The sequence below is a fragment of the Symsagittifera roscoffensis genome, chromosome 3 (assembly GCF_963678635.1).
Source record: "Symsagittifera roscoffensis chromosome 3, txSymRosc1.1, whole genome shotgun sequence".
Lineage (NCBI taxonomy): Eukaryota > Metazoa > Xenacoelomorpha > Acoela > Convolutidae > Symsagittifera > Symsagittifera roscoffensis.
In genome coordinates this window covers 72818500-72840898 of record NC_087064.1, presented here as the reverse complement: position 1 = coordinate 72840898, position 22399 = coordinate 72818500, and the positions used below count along the sequence as shown (strand labels likewise).

General features: G+C 34.1%; 2 protein-coding genes across 4 annotated transcripts in view; both read left to right on the top strand.

The window, feature by feature from the left end:
• The window catches only part of LOC134842784 (disks large homolog 4-like), a 574432-nt gene extending 572606 nt beyond the window's left edge, over positions 1-1826 (top strand). For all 3 annotated transcript variants that reach the window (XM_063859273.1, XM_063859274.1, XM_063859272.1), the window contains 2 exons: positions 725-816; positions 1200-1826. In XM_063859273.1, coding sequence (XP_063715343.1) covers positions 725-816; positions 1200-1306 — 199 coding nt within the window. In that variant the 3' untranslated portion in view covers positions 1307-1826. The remainder of the gene's footprint in view (positions 1-724; positions 817-1199) is intronic.
• Positions 1827-8955: 7129 nt separating this feature from the next.
• On the top strand, positions 8956-21330 carry LOC134841823 (uncharacterized). Its single transcript, XM_063857862.1, has 5 exons — positions 8956-9164; positions 17718-17967; positions 18166-18313; positions 18464-18853; positions 21025-21330. Exons 1-5 carry the CDS (start codon positions 8956-8958, stop codon positions 21276-21278), a joined length of 1251 nt encoding a protein of 416 aa, XP_063713932.1. The 3' UTR covers positions 21279-21330.
• Positions 21331-22399: the final 1069 nt, after the last annotated feature.

Here is a 22399-nt window from a genome sequence, read left to right as displayed (position 1 = left end):
CATCCATCTACGCAGCATATTTTTTTGTCTAATTTCATTGTGTAATTAGATTGCAACATATTTGTTGCAGTTTTAACAAAGTTTTCTAACTTAATTAAAGTACTTGTTGCAGTTTTAACAAAGTTTTCTAACTTAATTAAAGTACATTTATGTCGCCGGTATTTGTTATTCAACTATCGAACAGCAAAAGCTTAAAAGTTATCTCAAATTGGATAAATTTTTTATCAAAAAAGTGGCATTATGAATTGTTCAAGGTCATCTAATTTTTCTTTGAAATTCGAAAGTTGAGATTTTTTTCAGAATACAAGTCAGTTTTTTTCTGTTAACCTGCGTTCATTGGTTTTCCGACTTTAAAAATTCCATTTGACCTATTAATATAAAACTCAACGCGAGGTCTCGCGAATCTATTTAGGCAATCTTTCTTCTATATAAAAATTGGCTAAACCGCGAACATTATGTTTATGGCTGGTTAGGGAGTTGGAATGGCAATAACTGGATTATCATTACAAGAATTTGTTAAACTCTGATTAAATTTTAAGACGCTGAAGATGAAACAGAAATCGGCGCACTTTTTTTAATGCAAAAAGAGAAATTATGATGCTCGCGCCAAAAAATGCCAGGCTGCAAACAACAACCAAACAATATCTTGGGATTATTTGGCAGTATTTTGGATTGAACGAAGGTATTAAATGAGCCATGAAATTGAGATGCATTTTGCGTTTAGTGACACGATGCCCCGCTGGACTGAGCAGCATGCAGCCCGCATCTTCGAGAGGAGCCAGAAGACAGAGGCAGACTTCGTGGAATCATTCACCGGTTAGGTCATTGATGAGCATACATCGAGAACACATCTCAGCACTCCGTATGAGGGTGTTTAACCGTGATCGGCCGTGGTCGTGTGAGTAAGGCGTACATCTCTTAACACGAGGGTTGTGCGTTCAAGCCACACTTTGGTCACTCAAATAAGTCGATCAGTTGTTTCGTTTTTAATTTTTGCACAAAAATTTTTGAGGATTATTTGGTCTATATTTGACTCCAGTCTGCAATTATTATATATACGTGTGAGATAGATTAGGGAAAGAAAATGAGCATAATGAAAGATAGCGTAAATGCTTTTCTTAAAAAGTGTGTTCCATTTGTGTAGGCTTAGTACATAGTGGTATAATAAACTTGAGAAAAAGAGTTGTTTTGTGTTGCAGCGATTGTTGAGGGTGATACTTACGATGAGATCTACGACAAGTGCAGACGGGTCATCGAAAATAACTCGGACACCTTCATCTGGGTACCATCCAAAGAGAAGCTGTGAAGGGGATTAGCGAGAGAGAATAGAGGGAATACATAAGACAACATCTATAACACTTAAGATGGAGATATGTCAGAAAACTTAAAAAAAATGCGAGCAAGAACAGTCTTCAAAGATTTGTAATAGTTATAGTGTGCTAAGCTTCTCAGTTTGTGAAATGTTCAAACATTCTTGATTCTCGGAATCTAAATTTCATTTTAATGTGCTTACAGCGTTTTGTAAAAAAAAGTCGAATTTCATAACCAGCACTATAAATAATACCTGAAGCAAAAAGTTGAAACTCTAAAATGTTTTATCTTATGCGATTCTGATTTTTGTGCAAGAGAGCGCATTTTTCATTAACATTTTAACCGGCATTTCTAATTTCAAATCAAATCTATCATTGAAAAATTGTAATGCAATTAATACTAATTGGATTTGTAAACAGAATACTGATTTTGTATAGTGTGTCTAATTTATGAAACAAGTGAAAAGATTTGCGGCTTTGTGGTAAGTGCGAATTTAAAAATACAAGCATATTTTACGGTCTCTTACACCAGATGAATTAGATTTTTACTGGTAAGGACAACTTCTACAGCCTCTGAATTCACTAATAACAAGACTGCTCGTATATCAGGGCAAAGCTCTTAATGTTGCGACTGCCCCTTATTCCATGTCGATTAGTTTTTGGGAAAATAAAATGTTGAAAAGCTATCAATTTTGGACAATATCGAAGATCAATTGCATAAATTAAAGTTACGAAATTAATACGACCGATTAGCTTAGCTAGCTTCCTTTCAGTGTGGAACGATTTTTTGCAGGATCATTCGTCACGCATAAATAGTTCGCGTTACGCTTTCAGCGTTTTGAATAAAATCTTCAAAGCGCGCATAACTTAGTCCAGAGCATGGCCATATTGACAATTTTCAAACTTCCAGAATCTTGAGAAAAAATGATCGGAGGTAAAATATCTTTTTCAATTTGAATTCAGGGACTCGATTTCTCAATTGGGAAAAGTTGTCTTTGAAACTATTATTTCGACGCCGAAAATTGACGGAATAAAAAATTCCGGCTTTTTTTAACGTCGGAGCAAAAATTTTTTTTTACAAGATAACAATTTGCTTATAATGTATCACAGATACTTATAATTGCTCTAGCTTCCCTGATCGTAGTCAAGACACTTTTAAAGGTCGTGTTGGCTTCTTTGCGTTTTCGGAGTTCAGAGTCTTATATATCTTATATAGGTCGAGATGATTTTTTTTAAGGTAAAGTCTTAAAATTAGCTGAAGCTCAAAGTCACGTTCTCGAGGTTCGAGTAGTATTGTTTTTCAAGTACAATTCAGTTCCTTTGCTAAAAGAAATACAAACTTAACTATCGAACAGCAAAAGTGTGAAGGTCACGAAAATTGTGATCAACTTCTAGTTTCGAAATTGTAATTTAAATTTCTTATTTCCAGCGAAATGAAACTTTATTTTATCATATTTTCTCAGGTTATGTTAATTTTTTTCAAAAAGCGCCAATCATGAAATGGGCTAGAATTTCAAAAAGTTGAAACGGCATCTATTTTGTCTTCGAAATTGGAAAATTGAGATTTAAAAAAAACCTAGTCAGTATTTGTGTTTCTGTTTACTTGTGTTGTTTACTCCGTGTTTTTTTTTAATAATGAATGTCGAAAAAATGATCGTTTTCATATGATTATTTGCGTATTGACTTTTGATATATATTTTTTATTTATATTCAATTACTATAAGGAAGGAAAAACTTGCTAACCATTAAGAATATGAAAAAAGTGACAATCAGAAGTGATTTTCGAAATTCAGAAGGCTACAACTTTCTGTTCATCGTCAATTTGTCAACTTTGTACACGAATTCTCTTAATTACGGCTGGATTGGTTTGTAAAGACCAGCAGTCTTATTTTTACTGGTTGCTCTCGGAATTCAAAATCTGTGAGACCATTTATTTTCTCTTGTTTCGTTGAAACTTTACCAACTGCCTGTTGCCTCTGTTAAAACTTGCGGAGCTTAGTGAAATACTGCAAAGCAAATTTGTTGATCCAAGTTGGAAAAAAGTGCTCATTTGGTGGAACTTCTGTTATATTCGAAATAATAGGCAATTTAGTAGAATCTCTTGCTGTTTTATTGGTGGCTAGTATTAACTCTGATGTACTTCTGATATGAAAGTATGGGAATTGGATTTCATATTCGTACGAGTTTTTGATCGTTTTGTTGCAGGAATTGGATTCTCTCGTAGTCGATTTCTGAAATTCTTATTTTCATTTTATTTTTTAAAAAATTTTTAGTTTAAAGGAAGGCAACTTAGCCAATCGAACGCATGGTCGACTTATAATTTCGAAAATGGAGTCTATATTTCTCAGCTGAATCAAAATTTTAGGTAGCTTTTGCCTCAGCCATCTAGACAGTACATTTGTTGCTTAATTTTTTTTTTGTAACTAGATAGCAAGATTTTTATTATAGTTTTAACAATAAAAAATTTACTGACCTTATGAAAGTTCATATATACCGTCAGTATGTGTCATTCAAGCAAACTCGTTTGTTTTTCTCAATGAAAATAAATTTGTCTGGTGAACAATGACTGAACCGTTGCTTTTTGCGCTTTTGTAAGCAAAGTAAAATTACGCCGTTGTTTTAACGTCTATATTCAATTGGCAACAATTTAAAATTCGATGGACGCAATAAAAACTTTTAAATAGGTCGTGACTCCACTATCGATTGTCAAAAGCGTCATGGTCACATGAAATACGATTGACTTCTACTTTCGAAAACGCATTATATTTATCAGATTTCTCAGCGAAATGAAAAAAAAAAACGATTTATCCAGTTTTCCCAGATTGGGTTAACTTTATCAGAAAAGTAGCAATAACAATTTTGTTGGAACTCAAAAAGAGTTAAGGCATTCTATTTTTCTCTTCGAAGTTCGATAGGTGAGTTTTTTTCAGAAAGCAACACTTTTTCTGAAACAAGTATTTTTAAAATATTTTAATAATATAGTTCAGTTTCTTATTTAACTTGTGATAATCGTTTTTTTTTCAGAAAATCATCTTCAATTTTCTTCAGACTTATTTTTTGCCCGGTGCGACTTCTGACTTTTTCTTATGTTTAGCTCGTTTTGTTCTTAAAAAGAAGACAACCTCGACAATCGAGAACTTAAAAGGTAAAGTATCACAAAAAATAGTTTTTTACTTTTCACTGTGGAATAAATGTTTTACTTTTAATCTAGTTTTATCATATTAGGCTAACTTCATCAGAAAAAAAATCATTCATAATTTTTTTCATAAACATCCAAAAATTTCAAAGAGATGAATGTAATATTTCGTTGAAGTTTCTATTTGGTTTGCTTGTTTTTTTTTTGCCACGCAGGGTAAAGTTTTTACTGTTTTACAACCAAACATTTTAATTTTTCTCAGAAACTACTAAAATTTTCAAAAAATGATTTCAAAAACTACACTGCCATTTCTGAGATTAAAGGCACAACCAAAAAAATACGGTGTGCAAATTTTCCTGCATTAACGGCTCAACACTATTTTCTGTAAAAGCGCGGATAGACTTAGGAAAAACTATTTTCATGGATAATTTACTGTTTTGGAGAAGTGTTCACCATTGTCAAGAACCCTGCAAATACTGGTTTTAAAAGTTGAAACAAAAGAACAAACAGTGGCAGTCTTCCATAAACGAGGGGCTATTCCTATTAGTATAGCAACATCTGAGGGTATACGAAAGGTCTAGTCTGAGTTTTTGACTGTTTTTCGTAAGTTAAAATTTGTTTTTCAAGTTTCATCGTGGAAAAGAAAGAAAGTTTTAATTGTTTATCCAGTTTTATCAAGTTAGGTTAACTTCATCAAAAAAAATAATATTTAAAAATTTCTTTACAAATATCTTTCTTTAAAATTTTCTTTACAAATTGTTTTTTTTGGCCACGCAGAAGAAAAATTTTACTGTTTTACTACCAGACATTTTAGTTTCTCTCAAAAACTACTGCAACAATTTTCGAAAAATGACTTCAAAAACAATCCCCTTTTTTTTAGATCAGGGGATCAATCAAAAAGATTTTCCTGCATTTGAACAAACAGTGGCAAAAAATTACACTGTTTTATTAAAGAGCGGATGGACTTTGTTCACCATTGTCGAAAAGAACAAACTATGGAAATCTTTCATGCACGAGAAGCTTTTCAAAGCAAGCAAAGAAACTTTTGAAGGTTTACGAAAGGCCTAATTGTTTTGACAGTTTTTTTTTGTAAATTTTGAAAATTTGAAAATACCCAGGCGAATCTCAATTTAAGATAGGAGATATGAATTGAAAGAAAAAGTAGAAAAATTTTCTTCTAATTAAGGAGTTTGCCCGTTTCTTAAGTACAGAAATCAATTTTTTTTCATATAATTTTTTTTTAATTGTGAAAAATAAGCTTGATCTTCCGCATCAATACAATATTGTATTAAAAGTTCCAAAAACGTCTTTACAGGCGGCTTTAGATAACAGATTGGCCATTAGTTTAATTCCAAGCAACCGTATTGCACAAGCGAGCAGGAGATGTTTCTGATCTACATGTCGCAGACTTAAATTCAGAAAAAATATCAGTTTTTTTTTTAATTTGTGGAATTTCGCAGCATTGGATATTTAAAATCGAATGGAGCTACTTTATCGGTGGCTAGTGTTAGTAAGTGTTCAACTGGCCGTGAAGCAGACGCCAGGATGTGAGATGCTCAATCTGTAGGTCGGAGGTTTCATTCCAGTATATAGCAAAAGTGTCATTTTTCAAGGCTGATTTTGTTTTTCTTTTTTCACTTTGTTTTTGCATTTTCAGAGCTTGCTTTTGCCGTTTCTCAGCTCATGTTTGCATCGTTCAGCTCATGTCTCTGCGTTGTTTTTCAAAATTGTGAATAGCAAGCAAAAGACAAAATAGAGATAATTGAAGACAAAAATCTAAAATTAAAAATTTGACGTTAGCGGGATCAAAATAATTAAAACTAAGATTTATTTTAGGTTCCAATGATATTGATAAAACAACGAAAGAGAAAACTTTAAATATTTTAATATAAAAAAAACAAGCTGATAAGCTTTTGAAATTTGTGTGTGGAGTTGTTAGGAGTGAATGTCAATTACATGTTTATAAAAACTTGATACCACGTAAATCCGAATTTTCCTTCAAAAACTAAACTTTGATCCAAAGAAAGTCTAGCTAAAACATTGCTAAGGAAAACGAAGTCTGCATGCATCAATTCGCTCAATTGCAGTTAGAATTTTTTCCCTTCTTATTTGTAAGCAACGGTTTGTTTCCCAGTTTCAGAGACAAGGCAACCAGCTTTGAAAACAGTGTAATAAATAGTTTCAACCACCGGTTTGTAGATATCTGTTTTCAAAATATTGATGACCAGATGAAAAAATCACAATTTTGATTAATTTTATTTAAGTAAGGCTGAAACTAACTCTCTTAAAGTTTTTCGCCATCATCACTAATCATACCAAACGGTAAGTAAGTTTTTCTTTTCTGAGACAATCGGGCTGTCCTCTCAAGGTTTTTTAGCACAAAAAATACCGATTTTTGAATTGTGAATTTCTCTCTGATACGCCTAAAAACAAGATAGGTAAATAGTCTTATGGCTCTCCATCATATGCTGTTTTTGTAAAGAAAAAATGATTATTCTTAAGTTTGTTTGTGTAGTGACCTCACCTGACAGCAAATGATTTTTATGAATACACTTATGCTCAAATCAAGTTAAGCTGCTGATAACAAATATATTGTTTCCAATAACGAAAATGCATTTGTTGCAAAGAAACAGCACGAGCAATTTTGAAATTTTAAAGTGGATTTCAAGTTTAAGATTTTCCCTGAAAAAAAAGTTAACCGATTGACCTAGTTTTCTCTAATTGGATTTTTTAGCCAAAAAAATGTTAGTAATAGAAAATCTTGAAAGTCACAAAAATTGGTCGCGCTCAGATTCGTTGTTTTGCACTTTTACTATTGTTTTTTTTTTCGCTTGCGATAGCAGTTGTTTTTGTAAATGGAAATTGAAAATTTTTCATCACATACAGTTTTTTTAGAGTTGTTTTCACGTGATCTGCTCAATTCCTTGAAAGCTCAATCAAAACTACAGAGCTCATTTCTTGTAGTAAGTAATGTTTTCAAGTTTTTTTTCATAAAGTAAAGTTTTCTCGATTTGTGATTTCATCCTTAAGTTTTTGGCTACTATTCAGTTGTTTTTTTTTCACATATCATCCATATTATCTGTTACAAGTTGATGTGACTTATGTTCCAGATCAGCGTTTTTCTACTAAACTTAAACTGGTTTCACTATATTTGAAAAAACTCTCTAATTTATACATTTATCAACTCCGACTTTTAATGATTCGAGTATTTTCTACTGTTTTGTTTCAGTTGAACGGCCTTGACTTATGGTGTATGAGTAAGGCCACCTCAAACTGCAAAAATTGAGAAAATTTTCTCTTATAATTTTGTATGTTTCTGCAGACATATGTCGTAGAAACAGTGAGCTTCAAAACTTTCTGGCTTAATTTGCTTTGTGACTACAGTTTCGTTTCCCACTTACCGGTGGTCAATTAAGTTTTTTAGAAATTAAGAGAAAATTTTAAAAATATATATATTTTTGATTAAATTACTTTTGCGTTTCCTTCGATTTTTCTAAAAAAAAAATCCCTTAATTTTTGATTTTTGAAAATTCATTCATAGTGTTCGGAACAATCTAATATTTGCACAGCAACTGGTTGTTTTTGGCTTACTTATAACTCATCCGAAAGAATAGTATCTTCGAAGTACTTCGTTTTTTTTATTACCTTACTTCAACATACTTGAGAAAACAGTGAAAACTATTTCAAAATGTTGCTTCGATACTTCGTTTTTTTTGTGTCAAACTGACACTTTTGCTTCTGAAAACAATAGAATGTTATGCTTTTGTTTCTGTTTTGCATGTGTATTACTTTACTGTTGGTTTGATTCTGATGCTGTTTTTAGTTTGTGGAAAAAAATTCAACGTTTAACTTGTAAAAAAACTCAAGTGTTTGTCTTCGTAAACTGCGCTTATCACATCCAACACTGGATGCGCAAAAAAACTGGTGATAAAAACACATTTAGTTTTCCATCGCATTGCTTTGGATTTAAAATTTTAATTTCTCATTTTGAAACTAATCCTTGTTATTTATGAAGGATAAAAAACTGAAGTGCTCGCACTTATCTTAACCGTTTTTGTCTTTTGCTCTGTATAACCGATATTTAATTTTCTGAAACAGTTTCATTCAAGCGACTACTGACAAATATTGAACAATTTTTGACAAGTACCGCAGCCTCTATTCTGATATTAAAAACAGTTGTTTTAGTATACATCTAATTCGTTTAATACTCTCGTATAGTTGCTTTGAACAAGAAAAAATTGCTTTTTTTGAATTCTACAAATTTTTAATCTAAATGGAATTTTACTACACTTTTATTGTGGTTATGCTGGAATGAATCGAGTCCACAGAAACTATAGAATCAGATTATCTATTTTTTCTAGTGTTTGTTAACAATTTCAAAAATACAAGTTCACTATAAAACGTTCTGCCTCAACTGTTCACAGCAGATTTTCTAAGATTGCTAAAATTTTTCGTTACTAACGTGCGAAAGAATCTCGTCAGAATTCGAAAACCTGTCAGTCTTTACCGATGTGGCTCTGTGATTGGACCAGGGAAGAGGGAGGGGAAACTGGAGGAGGAGGGGAGGGGGAAGGGTCATCGAGATCGTTGAGTGACGTGGGGGTGTGTGAGGCACTGCTCAGCTCCCTCTTTGCAGCCGCCTTCTTCTTCTTCGCTGTGATTCTCTGCATTGCCCTCATTGCACTTGTGTACACTTCCTACCACCCACCTAAGCTCAGGTTACCTTACAAATTTTGAAATGAAAAACCAAGGGAAACTTATTTTTCAGCCCTGCGTACGAACCTTGCTCTTAAAAGCTATACGCCTGGCAGTTGTCACTTTATAACCAGCCACTAATCTTGGTCAATGGCCTTTAACTCAACCTCATAAACGGTCCATTACGGGTCGAGGTGCACGATTTGTTTCGACCGTCTCGACCATTTTTTGGTATGTTTCGAATTTCTTCTCCAAATTTCGGCATGTATAGACTTTCTAGACCAAACAATTAAGTGTTCGAATTTGTTCGACCCTGTTCAGATATGTTTCGAATTTTTCGACCAAAATTCGATAGCTTTCGATTTTCTTGATTGTGTCCAACGACAATTCTAAAAGGTTTGTTTGATCTAACCCGCATAGATATGTTTCGATTTTCTCGAACAAAAATGGGTATGTCTCGACAGAAAAAAAAATCCAAAATATATTTGACCCATCTCCGAATCGTTTCAGGCGGCGTGACTAAGAATGGGATGTTTCGACTGCCCTCGGCCTTTGTTTCGACTGCCCTCGACCTATGTTTCGATTGTGCTCGACCTAGATTTTGACTGTGCTCGACCAATGTTTCGACTGTGCTCGACATTCTTAGCCGAAATATGCTCAAATTGTGTTCAACTTGTGTTTTGACTGTGCTCAACTTTTGGTTCGAATAAATTCGACCTATGTCTCGATCGTGATCGACTAACTTTCAACTTTTCCGACCAAAAACGTGTATGTTTTGACTGTGCTCGATATGTGTTGCCTTTCTCAACTATCAAATAACATGAGTGAATTCACAAAAAACGATCGTATGATTTTCAGTGTTTTTTTTTGTGATGACGCTTGAAACTAAAATAACCAAAGGAGTCTGTAAAATACGAATTTCCTGCATCGAACTTCCAGCAGTTTTTTTGCTCTGTTTCCAACTGATAAATAATATATATCATTGAAAAAAACTTGGAGAAAACTCAGGTTTTGCTCGGCCTGTATTTCGACTGTGCTTGACCTATTGAGTTTAAGTCAGAATTCGTTGTCTCTTAGAGTAATTTCAGAAAAGGTACACCGCCTGTTCGTACACCGCCTGTTCGTACACCGCCTGTTCGTCATCTTATTTTCGGACGGATAGATTCGTGCAACTTCTTAGTCTAATACCAATCTTAATCTTACTCTTATATCTCCAAGTCTCAATAGATCTAGTGTATACTGGTATCTGGAGGTTTATGGTATTTGTCAAAGGAGAACAACTGTCTTCTAAGTTATATTCGAGTTGTTCATCGAGATGGTCATTGGTCTTTTTCAATGGTTTCCTTGCTGCGATGCTGAGTCCATACTTAAAATCCTGCGAGGGTTGTGACTACGGCAACACACCAATAGATTTGCCATTCCAGAGTTGGAATGTCATCGAATTTTCAAATCCTTTACTGCTCGTTCCGTTTGCTCTAAGCATTTTTTTATGTTTCATTTTTATATCTACATCTTGTTAGTGAGATTAATTTTACTTATGATGTTCTATTAGTTGTTTTCGCATAAGCGTTTTTATTTAGTTCGGTTATTTTAAAGAGTCGCTCACCCTATACCAAGTTTCGTCAACAATAGAGTGTGGCTCATAAACTTGGCTGTAGCATGGTGGGTTAGGCCGGCTATAGAGCATGCTCAGGACGTCTTACTTGTTGGTGAGGCCAATGAGGGAGTATAACTTTAGCGTCTCTTTGGGCAGAGTCTCTTTTTGTCTTCAACTTTTTGTTCTTTTTTATCGGGTGTTTTTCTCTTTTTCGTTTTGGTTGTGTCCTTTTCTCAAAAGTAGATAATTGTGTTTTGGGTTTTTCTTACATTTTTGTGTTTCATTGGGTTTCAGTAAACCTTGAAAAGGGGTTTCAAAAAATTATTTTATCCAGTTTTAATCTGGTTTTAATCCGGTCTGGGTATCGTGCGACTTTCTTATTCATGCTGTTGGTTTTGTGGCGTTAGTAAGCTGTGTTTCTTAGCTGAAGCTTACCCTTATAATTCCTTCCAAACGGGTTAAAAGCAAGTTTGAAACGCGTGAGTATAAGTTAGAGTTGGTATCAGTGAGATTTGAAATTTGAAATTAATTAATCTAACAATTTTACTTGAGCGAGTTTTGCAAGTTTGGTGGAAAGAACGTGTGAATTGAGAGCGACTAAAAAGAAGCTCACATAAAAAGGTTAGTTTCCTGCATTTTTTCAAATTTGATAATTTACTGCCTGAATTGTTAGATTTTTTACTGCAGATTTATCAATTTACTGCTTTTGTATTGAATTTTACTGCGTTTATTAATTTATTTTCCTTGTTAAATAGAAATTTAAAAAGCTTAGAAACAAAATTTGTGAATTTTTATTTAGTTTTTTTTAGGTGCATGATTGATACAATCTTTAAAAAAATGAAAAATTCATAAAGAACGGTAAGTGTTTTGTTTCAATTGTTAGTTTAAGCATTTATATTCATAGTTACGAAGGTTCTTCATCTGGAAAAAATCCATGGGGAAAGTCAGTTCGAATTGTGTCTGATTCTACGATAAATTTCGCAAGCATGTTGATTATGTTTTTAGTTTGAAACAGAGGCCAGAGATGCTCCAGCGCCCTGATGATCTTTTTTTTTTTTGGTGTGTAGTGAGAATTCGTGTTTTGTGTTCTGAATTAAATTATCCAATTTGTGATTGAATTAAGTGTTGTGAATATATTCTAGTATGGTGATTTCAATGGGCTGTATATATTCTTGGGGGACAACTAGTGGGCGAGCCTCATCAATGAGGAAGGAGTTAGTAAGTGGGCAAAATATATACATCTGTCTAACGGGATCATAGTTACGGAGGATGCCGCGGAGATTAGTCGAATTTATGCAGAAAGTTAAAGTTAAGAACAATGGTGAAGTGTACTTTGAATTTATGAACATAAAACAATATTGTGGGTTATGTGTTGGTATGTCAGTTGTGTAATAATGTTGTATAAGTTTATATTAAGTGTATGTATGTGTTAGTTTCGTTTTTAACATTGTCTCATGCGAGCAGTGTAGGTCGCGTTTCTTAGAAGTAAGGAAATGAAAGTGATTAAATTTGGTAAAGTATGATTCGTATGCTCTGGTGTTTAATAGTGCGGTATAAATATATTTTTTTCGAATTTTGTGTTAGTACTATCTATGTGAAAGACATATTCAGATCCAATGAAAAATCTTTCTGTCGTTTGAGGGTTAGCATTGGCATTGTCCTCATTCGGGGTGTCTTCCATACATCGGGTTATTGCATGATCATAGTGATTAATTGAGAATCGGTTAGCGCGTTTTGCTATGAATCGATTGAGAGTTTGGTTTAGTCCGATTGTGGTAAAATGTTTTTCGTGAAGTGCAGTTGTTATTTTATGAAGACGAGATTGGCCTTGTTCATTGTCTTCGTGGTTGTTGTTTAAGGAGAGGGCTAATGGTTCAGTGAAACGATAGTATGAAGTCCAAGAGAGTGTGGGAAACAGGCAATGTTCATCAACGAACAAGTTCGGTTGGTTGTCGTTATTGGTCGCATAGTATGTATATTGGGGGAAAAGTGGTAAGTTATGAACTAAAAATTCGTTATTGCTAGTGTGTCATGGGTGAAGGGCGTAGAGTCGGGATGATCGAGAACGGCCAATGAGTATTTGGGGTGTAGGATTAGGTTGTTTTCGTTTAAAAACTCTAGGTCCTCTGGTGGGTGCTGTATTGACTGAGTGAACTGAATTGTGGACTAGGATTTTGATGTAGAGTGTCTTAGTTGGTGAATCGCCAAGGCACTTTTTGTGTTATGAAGGTGTTGTTGTTGTGTTATAAATTTATCTAATTCATGTTCTAATTGATTATCTGTCATGGGGCTAGGTGCATCGGGTTAGTCGCTTGACATCGGAGAAAGGATATGTAGCATCAGTATATGAAGAGGGGGATGGAGAGGAAGAGGAGGTAGCATCAGCGTATGAAGAGGGGGAGGGAGAGGTTTCATTGGGAATCTGGGGTGTAACGCGCTGTAAATGATGTTGCGAAAAATTGGACGGGCTGGGTTCTGAGTCGAGTAATTTGTCGGGAGTTTCTACTTCTGAGTTATTAAAATTAGAGATTGTATTAAACACTGTTTGTGTTGACTCCTCTGAATCCATGCGTGGTGAGTTAGAAGAAAAACGGGTCAGGGGAGAAAAGGGTCTGAAAGTGAAATGCGGGAGGGTTGGCGTTGGAGGTTGGATGGGTAAGAAAGGGAACGGTTAAGGGATCTAGTTTGTCGGCTCATCGTGTGCCAAAAAGATGGTTGTTTTGAGAACGAAAATTTACTGTGTGTTGTTGTTCTACAATTTGCTCATAAGTTTCGTCGATGTTTGACTGGTGGAGTGCTATATGGAAGTTTGAATTTCGTGGGATGCTATTACCTTGAGAGGTATGTTCCATGGTTGCTAGTGTGTTTCTATAATTTCATGGGACTAAAGATAAAGGTTGATTATGTTGTAGACTGTATAAAGTTGGTGGTCCTGTAGGTGTTGGATTTATATTGTCTCGTGGAGTGTCATATTCATTTGGTGTTTTAGATAATTTTTTATTGTATTCGCTAATTTGAGCGTCAAGGAGAACTTTGTTAATTGAGGTTGAGAATAATCCAAAAAATCCCGCAAAAAAATGCGTGCTACACTGGCTTGTTTATTTACGTGTATGTGTTTTGCACATGTGTTATAGATTCCTTTTAATAGTGAGAAGAGAAATCCAAAACCTGATCTAGAATAAATACCTATTGATTAAAAGTCTACGTTAGGGTTGCGACCTAGAGCGCGTATACTTCTGGTGGAAACTTTCCTTAATGGTGACATTAATGTAAGGTATGGGGTAAGAAGATAATATTTATCTTCGTTAGGGCTTAGCTGTACCACAATGTGGCTTTTTTCCGATCCAAATGGGACAGATGTATTCCAAAAATATGTGCGTCCTGACAGTGTTTTTACAAAACATAATTTAGTTTTATAAAAAATAGGGATCCGTTTGTAACATCTTTTATCTTCGAAACCATATAGCGGTGAAATTGTTTTGTGCATTTGTAATACCAACTGTTATTTCCTTCATATTTGATGAAATTAGAACTTTTGCCTGATAATAAATATCCTAAAAAGGGTATTTTTATTACGGCTACAGCGACTGATTGTATTATTTGTGTACGTTCGAGTTCACATAGGCGATGAAGTGTTTCTATTTCAGAGAGTGACACTTCTTGAACAATTTGACTTATTGTATAGTCTAATTTCATATCGAGATGTATATTACAGGGGATTGCACCAAAAAATTGGTTAATCATAATTGAGAGTTCTTTTAATCTTGTACTATCTTTATCTTCTGGGCGAAGTTTTCCGCCAAGATTTACTGTGTTTTTATAAAATTTTACTAGGACATAAGATTTTTCATCTTTGCAGTTTCGATATGGGTGTGCTGGGTCATCAACCAATTTTCCTGTTTTCATGTTGAAACCTTTTTCGTATTCGACAAGGTTTTCTGAATATTGTGTTTCGCAAAAGGGTTTTGGGTATTTACAAGCTACTTCTGTTTCAGGGTAAATTTCAAAACGCGTTAATTCGATTTCAATATCCTTAATGTTGTTATAATTTTGCTTATTGGATGAAATTCCATCAGGGTTGACTCTTTCAAAAAGAATTGATTCAATAAAACATTTTTGGTGAAATTTTATTGATCTTGCGTGGTTTTTAGCAACTTCAAATGTAGTACATGTGCCTTCAGGCAACCAAACAATGGTTGCCTGCATTCGAGTGGTAGGATCACAGTATCCTGAATCATTTTTACAAGGTAAGCGTATTCTTTGATACAGTATAGTGTTGTCTCTTAAATCACGGATTAGTTCTACTTGTTCTAATTGAAGTTTCTAATCGAAAAACATTATTTCTTGGTAGCCTTTGTTTTTTTGGTCAGCTTCACAGTTCGAGGGATTATTGATTCCGTTGTGTGGTATCCAATTTTTGTTACGTAAACCATAAGTTAAACGTCCGCGGGCGCCGTGGTACGGATACTGGTCGTCTAACTCAAAATGACCTTGGTGTCGTTCAAGCTCTGCCTGAGTCTGGTAAGACTTAAAAATTTACTATTTTACAATTTGTGCCTTTATTTGTGGTTAATTTGTTGTACTTCATTTTTGCAACCTTCAAGGTTTTGATGCAACCTTCAAAGTTTTATATGACCTTGGTGTCTTTCAAGTTCGGATTGATGTGCAGAGTCTGGAAAAACTTGAAAGTGTACCAATTTTCAGGTTATTCTTTTGTTTGATGTGATTGTTAATCGTATAAGTTCGTTTTTACAACCGTCAGGGCTGAGATGTAATAGTCTTTCGATGTTGCTTTGTTAGAAAGGTTCATGATCTAGTCTATTTTTATTTGCATTTGAGACTTGTGAACATTGTTCTTTATTTTCTGAGAAATTCGCTGTAAATTCATATCCTGCTAGTGTTGTACATCGTGCTTTTGAGTAAAATGTTGCTACTATGTTTTTTGACATAATGTCTTGTGTTTAACGTTCACATTGTGTTACTTGAATAATTGCATATTTTTTAAATTTTTTTGTTGGTTTTCTTCACAATCTTAATGTGTTACCAGGAGGTCTTGTGGTCCTGTTCAAAAAAAAGGATTTTGATGAAACGTGGGTTCTAAAAGCACAAGGGGGAAAGTGTTTTGAGGAAGAAAACTATTAAAAGGTACATGTGTATGATAATCCTGAATATGGATTGTTGAATGTTATGTAGCCTATTGTTTTTTTTTGTTTGTACATCTATCGTATTTTTTTCGATAAATTCTGTTGTGATAAATGTAGGTGGCAAGGATTGAACGGTTATATTTGGTGGAGTTAATGGTAGTGGTTGATAAACTAAATAATGTAGTTTTACGGTTATTTCGAATTTAAGTGTTAATTTATCTTGAGTAAGGATTTGTATATCTTTGTGGATGTCTTGTTTGTATTTTAATCGGTTTAGTGCCAAATTATGGGTCAAAATATTTACCCATATAGGTTAGCGGATGCTACAAATGTTTTCCAATCTAAATGTAAAGGTATATTAATGGTTAGAACTTCTCGATATTGATCGTCTAATTTAGTAGAGAAATTTAGAGGGAGCGTAGTGATTGGTGTTTGACTTGTTATTGAAGGAGTTGATGGAGATGATGGGGTTTCTGGTAATGATAAGGAGATGTCTGATGAAATATCTGTGAGTTCGCGTACTAAAGTTGGTTCGCCTTGGGAACATACTTGTGTCATCCAATGTGGAAGACGTTGTGTTGAAGTGGGAGGATTAATAGGATTTTCACGATTTTGTTCGGAGGTCGGTGTTGAACCTAATCAGTCTGATGGAATTCTTGGGGTATTATAATGGGAAATTGTCTGTAGTGATGGGGGGGTACTTTAGATTGTGTTACTAGAAAAATCCAAAGGGGTCGAAGATGGTGATGAAGGTGTATTAAAAAGAACTTTAGATGTTGCAAGATTTCGATTTCTTCGAGGGTAAATAATTTGTCTATCTTTTGTAGATATTAGATTTTGGTTTTGGCTAGGATGACTAGATCTGTTCAAAGCTTGTTGAAGTGATGGGTAGATGTTATATGTTGGTTCGTATTGTGGTTCATTTAGGGGTGCTTGGAGAATAGCTGGTTTTAAAGTTGTGGATAATGATGCGTGTCTTTCTTCAAATGTATAGGGATTTTCTGCAAATGCAATGCGTGTAGATGATCGGGATTGATTTGTCTGACTATATGTTGGTGTTGTTGGGAGATCATGGGATGTAGTGGTTTATGGGGATTGTTTAGTGGGTTCTTGATTAGCAATTTTGGATATGTTATGAGAGGTAGGTACCTGGTGATAGAACAAACTCTCACAGCATGAAAATTGCAGCAACTAAAATGATTGACATCCAATAGGTAGCCTCTCACAGATTGACCACATTAAACACTCATACCCAGGTTCATTGCCTGCTCTTGCTGGAAGATGGATTTTGTTCCTGTCGCAAAGCTTAAAAAAAGTTTGCTCTGAAATATAGGATGGCAAGACGAGAAAAGTATGTGCCATTTTGATTTTGCAAGTTTTTGGAGCAGTATTGAGGTTTCAAATTTCAGTATTGTAGTTCAGTTTTGGGCTCGATTGAATCTTGAGTACCGGTATTCAGTTTTTGCTAATAAAAGTCCTATCTCAATCAGCAGACAAAAGTTGAAGTATCGACCTGACAAGTTTGCACGGTTTTACAGTAGATAAGTAATACAAAGGCTAGCAAACTAGTCACAATAGTGTTCAGCCGTAGAGCACTGATAAATTGATAAATGGCTCTGCCGTCATCAAAAAATATCCGTGGCTTGAGGTCCGCATTTTTCGCACAATTTTAGATGGTTAAGACAATATTTTACAACCTAAGAGATTACCGTATCAAAGATTACACCAACAAAAAGAAGTGGCCGCCCCTAAATTAAATACTTTGTTTATTTTTATTAGACCATAAAATGTTAGTATGTGATTTTTTTAAAACTTTTTTGTGTTTTTTATTCTAGAAGCAGAAAATACCTTCTGGGTCGGAAAGCATCTGTCATTTCTAATCCTGCGAGTGAAACAGCTTTCGTCTACTCCAACGGATTGTTTGCATCACACTTCAAAGACCCATTGGCTTCCACGAAAGACTACCCAATGCATGAAATAAACACGATATCATCCCATGTCGAGAAAAAATCATCAGCACCATCGGCGCAACCTCTAGGCATGTATTTAAGAAGCATCGTGGAACGAGATACGGATCGATACCAGGTATATTTTCTAAATTTCTCATTTTTATTGCAAGTATGTTTTCAAATAATAGGAAGTTTAGTTTCTCAATTACAAGATGCTAGAAATTGATCAATAACCGAAGTGTTTTTGTGATAAAAGCAAGTTTCTTTTCATCAGGATGCCTGGGTTCAAACTCCAGTGTTATTTTTTAAGGTTATATTTCTGCTTTTTTTATAGGCACTTGAGAAGGAATCGGACTCGGAAGAAGAAGATAGGCAAGATTCTTCTACAGGCAATGCTGACATTGTAATCATAGATCAAAACTACTGGCGAACTTATCCACGAGAAGCAGAAATAAACAAAGACAGACTTAACTTCATAAGTGGTTAGCAAAACTATTTTGCCAAGAACTCGTAAGAAGTGCGAAAACATTCTTTGAAAAAATATCCTGTAGGGAATACAATTTTGGGTTACTCAAAACTTTAGAGATTTGGCCGTGAAATCAAGTAAATCGGAAAAATTATATATTTTTTAGCTCACAAGTTTCGATTAAACTCTGAACTGGAAGACTACTTGTCATCTGATCCTGAAAACGAAGATTCAATCAACAAAGTCACAGAAAAATCACCGTTGATTAGTGATGCGAAAAAAGACATTGTAAAACCTATTGTAAATGAACCACCCGCCTTTCAGGAGCGGAAAATTAGTGTTGCCGATGAGACGAGATATTCAAAAAGCTGTCAGACATACGAGGAAAGTTCTATTGCATACAGTATCGAATCCACTAAACCAATTGAAATCAAGGAAAATGTTTCTGTCCACCAGAAATTCAAACCGATTGAAGATGATTCCAAGTCTCAAAGGAAACCACAGCGCGATGAAAGTCAAACAAATCTTACGGATTCTGACTACCCAAAAATCACGAGTGAGCATTTGAGGAAACGAAAAAAATTAACTTCTTATATCAAAATCATATACATTTTAACCAAAAACATCCCGTCATAATTCATCGGTCTGATGAATCTAAAAATTTTTTAAACTTGATTTCGTGTTTTTGAGAAGAGAGCACACATCAAATTAAATTCTCAAAGCGAGAAATTCAAAGCAAAAATTTTCTATAAAAATAGTTCTGATTTAAATTATCCGGACAAAACTAACAAAATTTGAATTTGCAAACGCGTTTTTCTCAGTTTGGGTTAAAATTAGACCAAAAGTGCTTAGAATTTAATCAGAAGTAATGTGGTACAATTTTTTTACCGAAATTCTCAACCAAAATTTTACCTCAAAATGGGTCATTTTGGCTTTTTTCAATTAATCAAAAATTACGCTGAAGCTGCTTTGTTATTTGATGAGTAATCTATATCACAGCCCAACAAAAATCTAGAAGAATTAAATATCCAAAAACCTGTGTAAGAGAAAATAATTTAGCTTGATAGTCAGGTAATGTGATTTTTACTATACAAAACCCAAAACCTTTGCTTAAAAACAAATTTTATACAATTTACTCAAATTTTTGGAGTTTTTATCCTCTCTGGAGCTTTTTTGGGCTGTGTAAGAGGCTTCTTGTGATATATATTGCTCATCAATCAACAAAGTAGTTTCAGAGTAAACTTTGATTAATTAAAAAAAGCTAAAACGATCTATTTGTGGGGTAAAAATTAGGTTTAGAATTTCGCAGAAATAATTGTATTATATTATTTCTGGTGAAATTCTAAGCAACTTTTGTTTTCTTCACTTATTGTCTATTTTTAACCCAATTTGAGACAAACGTGTTTGAAAATTCAAGTTTTGTTCTTTTGTCCGGATAATTTAAATCAGCACTGTTTTATAGCTTTTAACAAATTTATTGGACAATTTTTTAAGTTTCTGAATTAACTTTGACCTTCAAATTTAAATTAAATCGACATACTTCTGTGAAGTTTTGTGTTTGCCTTTGTGTCGGCATTTTATGTTTTTTTTTGCTTTGAAAAATTCCATGGCAAATCGTTGTAAATGAAAAAGTTTTTTCAATTGTGCTCTTGAATAAGGCAAAAATGAAATTTTCCAAAAAAAAACTGAATAATTTTGCATTGCTCTTTTGTCAGTTCAAATGCGGTTTTGAAAATTTGATTGCAGTTTGAACGCGATTTCACCGTCTGAAGATCAAGAATTATTTCAAAATTTGTCCGTTAAATTTGTTAAAAGCTATACAGTGCTGATTTAAATTAACGGGACAAAACGCGTTAAACTTGAAATTTAAAACCCGTTTTTCTAAAATTGGGTTGAGTTTAGGTGAAAACGTATGGAGACAAAACTTGCTTAGAATTTTAGCAGAATTAATATGGTGTAATTAATTTTGCGAAAATCGGGCCCGAAATTTTACCCCAAAAATGGGTCATTTTGGCTTTTCTTAGTTTATCAAAAATTACGCTGAAATTACCCAGTCGATCACAGACATGATTATATCAAAGTGAGCCACTTACGTAGCCCAACAAACTTTAAGAAGGGTATAATCTCCAAAATATTGTATAAGTTAATTTATTTTTGTTTGATAGACAAAAAGGTCGTTTTTACTATATAAAATGCCAACTTTTTATTTAAAAACAATTTTGGAACAATTTGCAATTCTTTTTTGCAGAAAATACCTTGCATAAAATTTGTTGGGCTACGTAATTGGCTCACTTGGATATGATTATGTCTGTGATCGACTAGGTATTTTTGGCGTAATTTTTAATGAACTAAGAAAAGCCAAAATGACCCATTTTTGGGGTAAAATTTCGGACCCGAATTTCGCAAAATAAATTACACCATATTAATTCTGCTAAAATTCTAAGCAAGTTTTGTATTCATAAATTTTCACCTAAACTCAGCCCAATTTGAGAAAAACGGGTTTTAATTTTCAAGTTTAACGCGTTTTCTCCGGTTAATTTAAATCAGCACTGTATGTCAAATTAATTCTCATGTTTTAAATATCAGTTAAAACCATTCTTCAATTGAGCAGAGCTTAATTATTTTTTAGTTTTAGTTAGATGATTTTCAACATTTTTTTTCGGATTCTGTGACAGCTCAGATATATTGTGACAGCTCCTAATCTCTGTAAGGAATAAATATTTTCAGGCAGCTCAGAGTCTCAGAATTCAGCAAAACTGAGTCGCAATGTCTCAGCTCGAACCCGAAGTGGCCGAGAAATCGAAGCCGACTCGCATCAATCGGACTTCGAATACCTCAAAAACCGACTGAAGTCGACAATGAGTTCACGAGTTGACTCGGAGATCTCGCTTCACAGACAACGACCGATGAGAAGAAATAAGAAGAAAGTCTTAATTGACCCTCACCCTTCCAAAATTGGGCTCAGTGACCCCGAAAACTAAACGAAATTTAAAAAGAAATTAGTAATTCAATATCCAAAAATTACTAGATTTAACTTGCTTACGATTTTACGAGAAAGTTTTTTTCAGTATAAATTTTCATACTATTGAAAAATAATCATTTTTGTAAAACATTAAGGGAAATGAAGCATTTTTAGAGTCTTTTTTCATGAGATTACAACACAAATGTCTATACAAGTTTTCCAACGACAGATTTTGATTGCCATATAATTTTAAAAAAGAACAGACAATCTCTCAGCTTTCATCTCAGGTTATAAACCAGAACGAAGTCTGTGTTTACTTCTAAAGGATCGAAACTATTGGTCGAAGAAGTTTTCCCTGGTGGAGGTGCACATTTTATGTAAGCACTCGAACGATAAATGGCTACAGGATAAAGGGATTTTGTTCGGGTGCAAACTCAAAACATTCCTCGAGCACGGTCAAAACCTGGCTCAAGCACGGTCGAAACAGAGCTCAAAAGTAATCGAAACGTACCGTAGGCAAGTTTTTAAAACATCTCGAACAGGACCGGAGTATACTGTAAGCAATGTCAAAACATACGTCAAAACGTTTTGTCTTTAAATTAAACCACATTGGTTAATATCCGGCATTTGGGAGTAGTTTGGGAAAATTGGACTAAGCAGACAATCTAAAATTTCAATCTCAAGACAAACAAGACTGCTCGTATCAGGGCGAAGCCCTGAATGTTCCGACGGTCTTTTAAGGTTTATGGAGCAGTAATGACATAAAAATATTAAATTAAATTAAATAAAATGAAAAACTTTTTTCTAAAATTTGAAAATTTTTCTATGAAAATCATCCCCCCACACGCCATATAAAGTACAAAACAATAGATTTCGCTCCTTGTAACAAATCAATTATGGCAAATAAGCTTCTTTCAATATCCGCTTAAATATCTTTTCAATTAAATCTTTTCAATTAAATATCCGCTTACGCGTTAATAGCGCGAATTAAATCGCGCGTTAATTGTCCCAAATTGGTCAAAATGGCCAAAATGGCAATCTTTAAACCCTCATAACTTTACGAAAAATAATCACAGGTGAAATATCTTTTCAAATTTAAGCTCAGGACAACAATAGCTTTCGAATGATATAAAAAATTTC

Coding starts and splice junctions, on each gene's coding strand:
- LOC134841823 (XM_063857862.1), top strand. CDS start 8,956: ATGTGGCTCTGTGATTGGACCAGGGAAGAGGGAGGGGAAACTGGAGGA. Junction 9,165..17,717: donor TACCACCCACCTAAGCTCAG/GTTACCTTACAA, acceptor TTTTTATTCTAG/AAGCAGAAAATACCTTCTGG. Junction 17,968..18,165: donor GAGATACGGATCGATACCAG/GTATATTTTCTA, acceptor CTTTTTTTATAG/GCACTTGAGAAGGAATCGGA.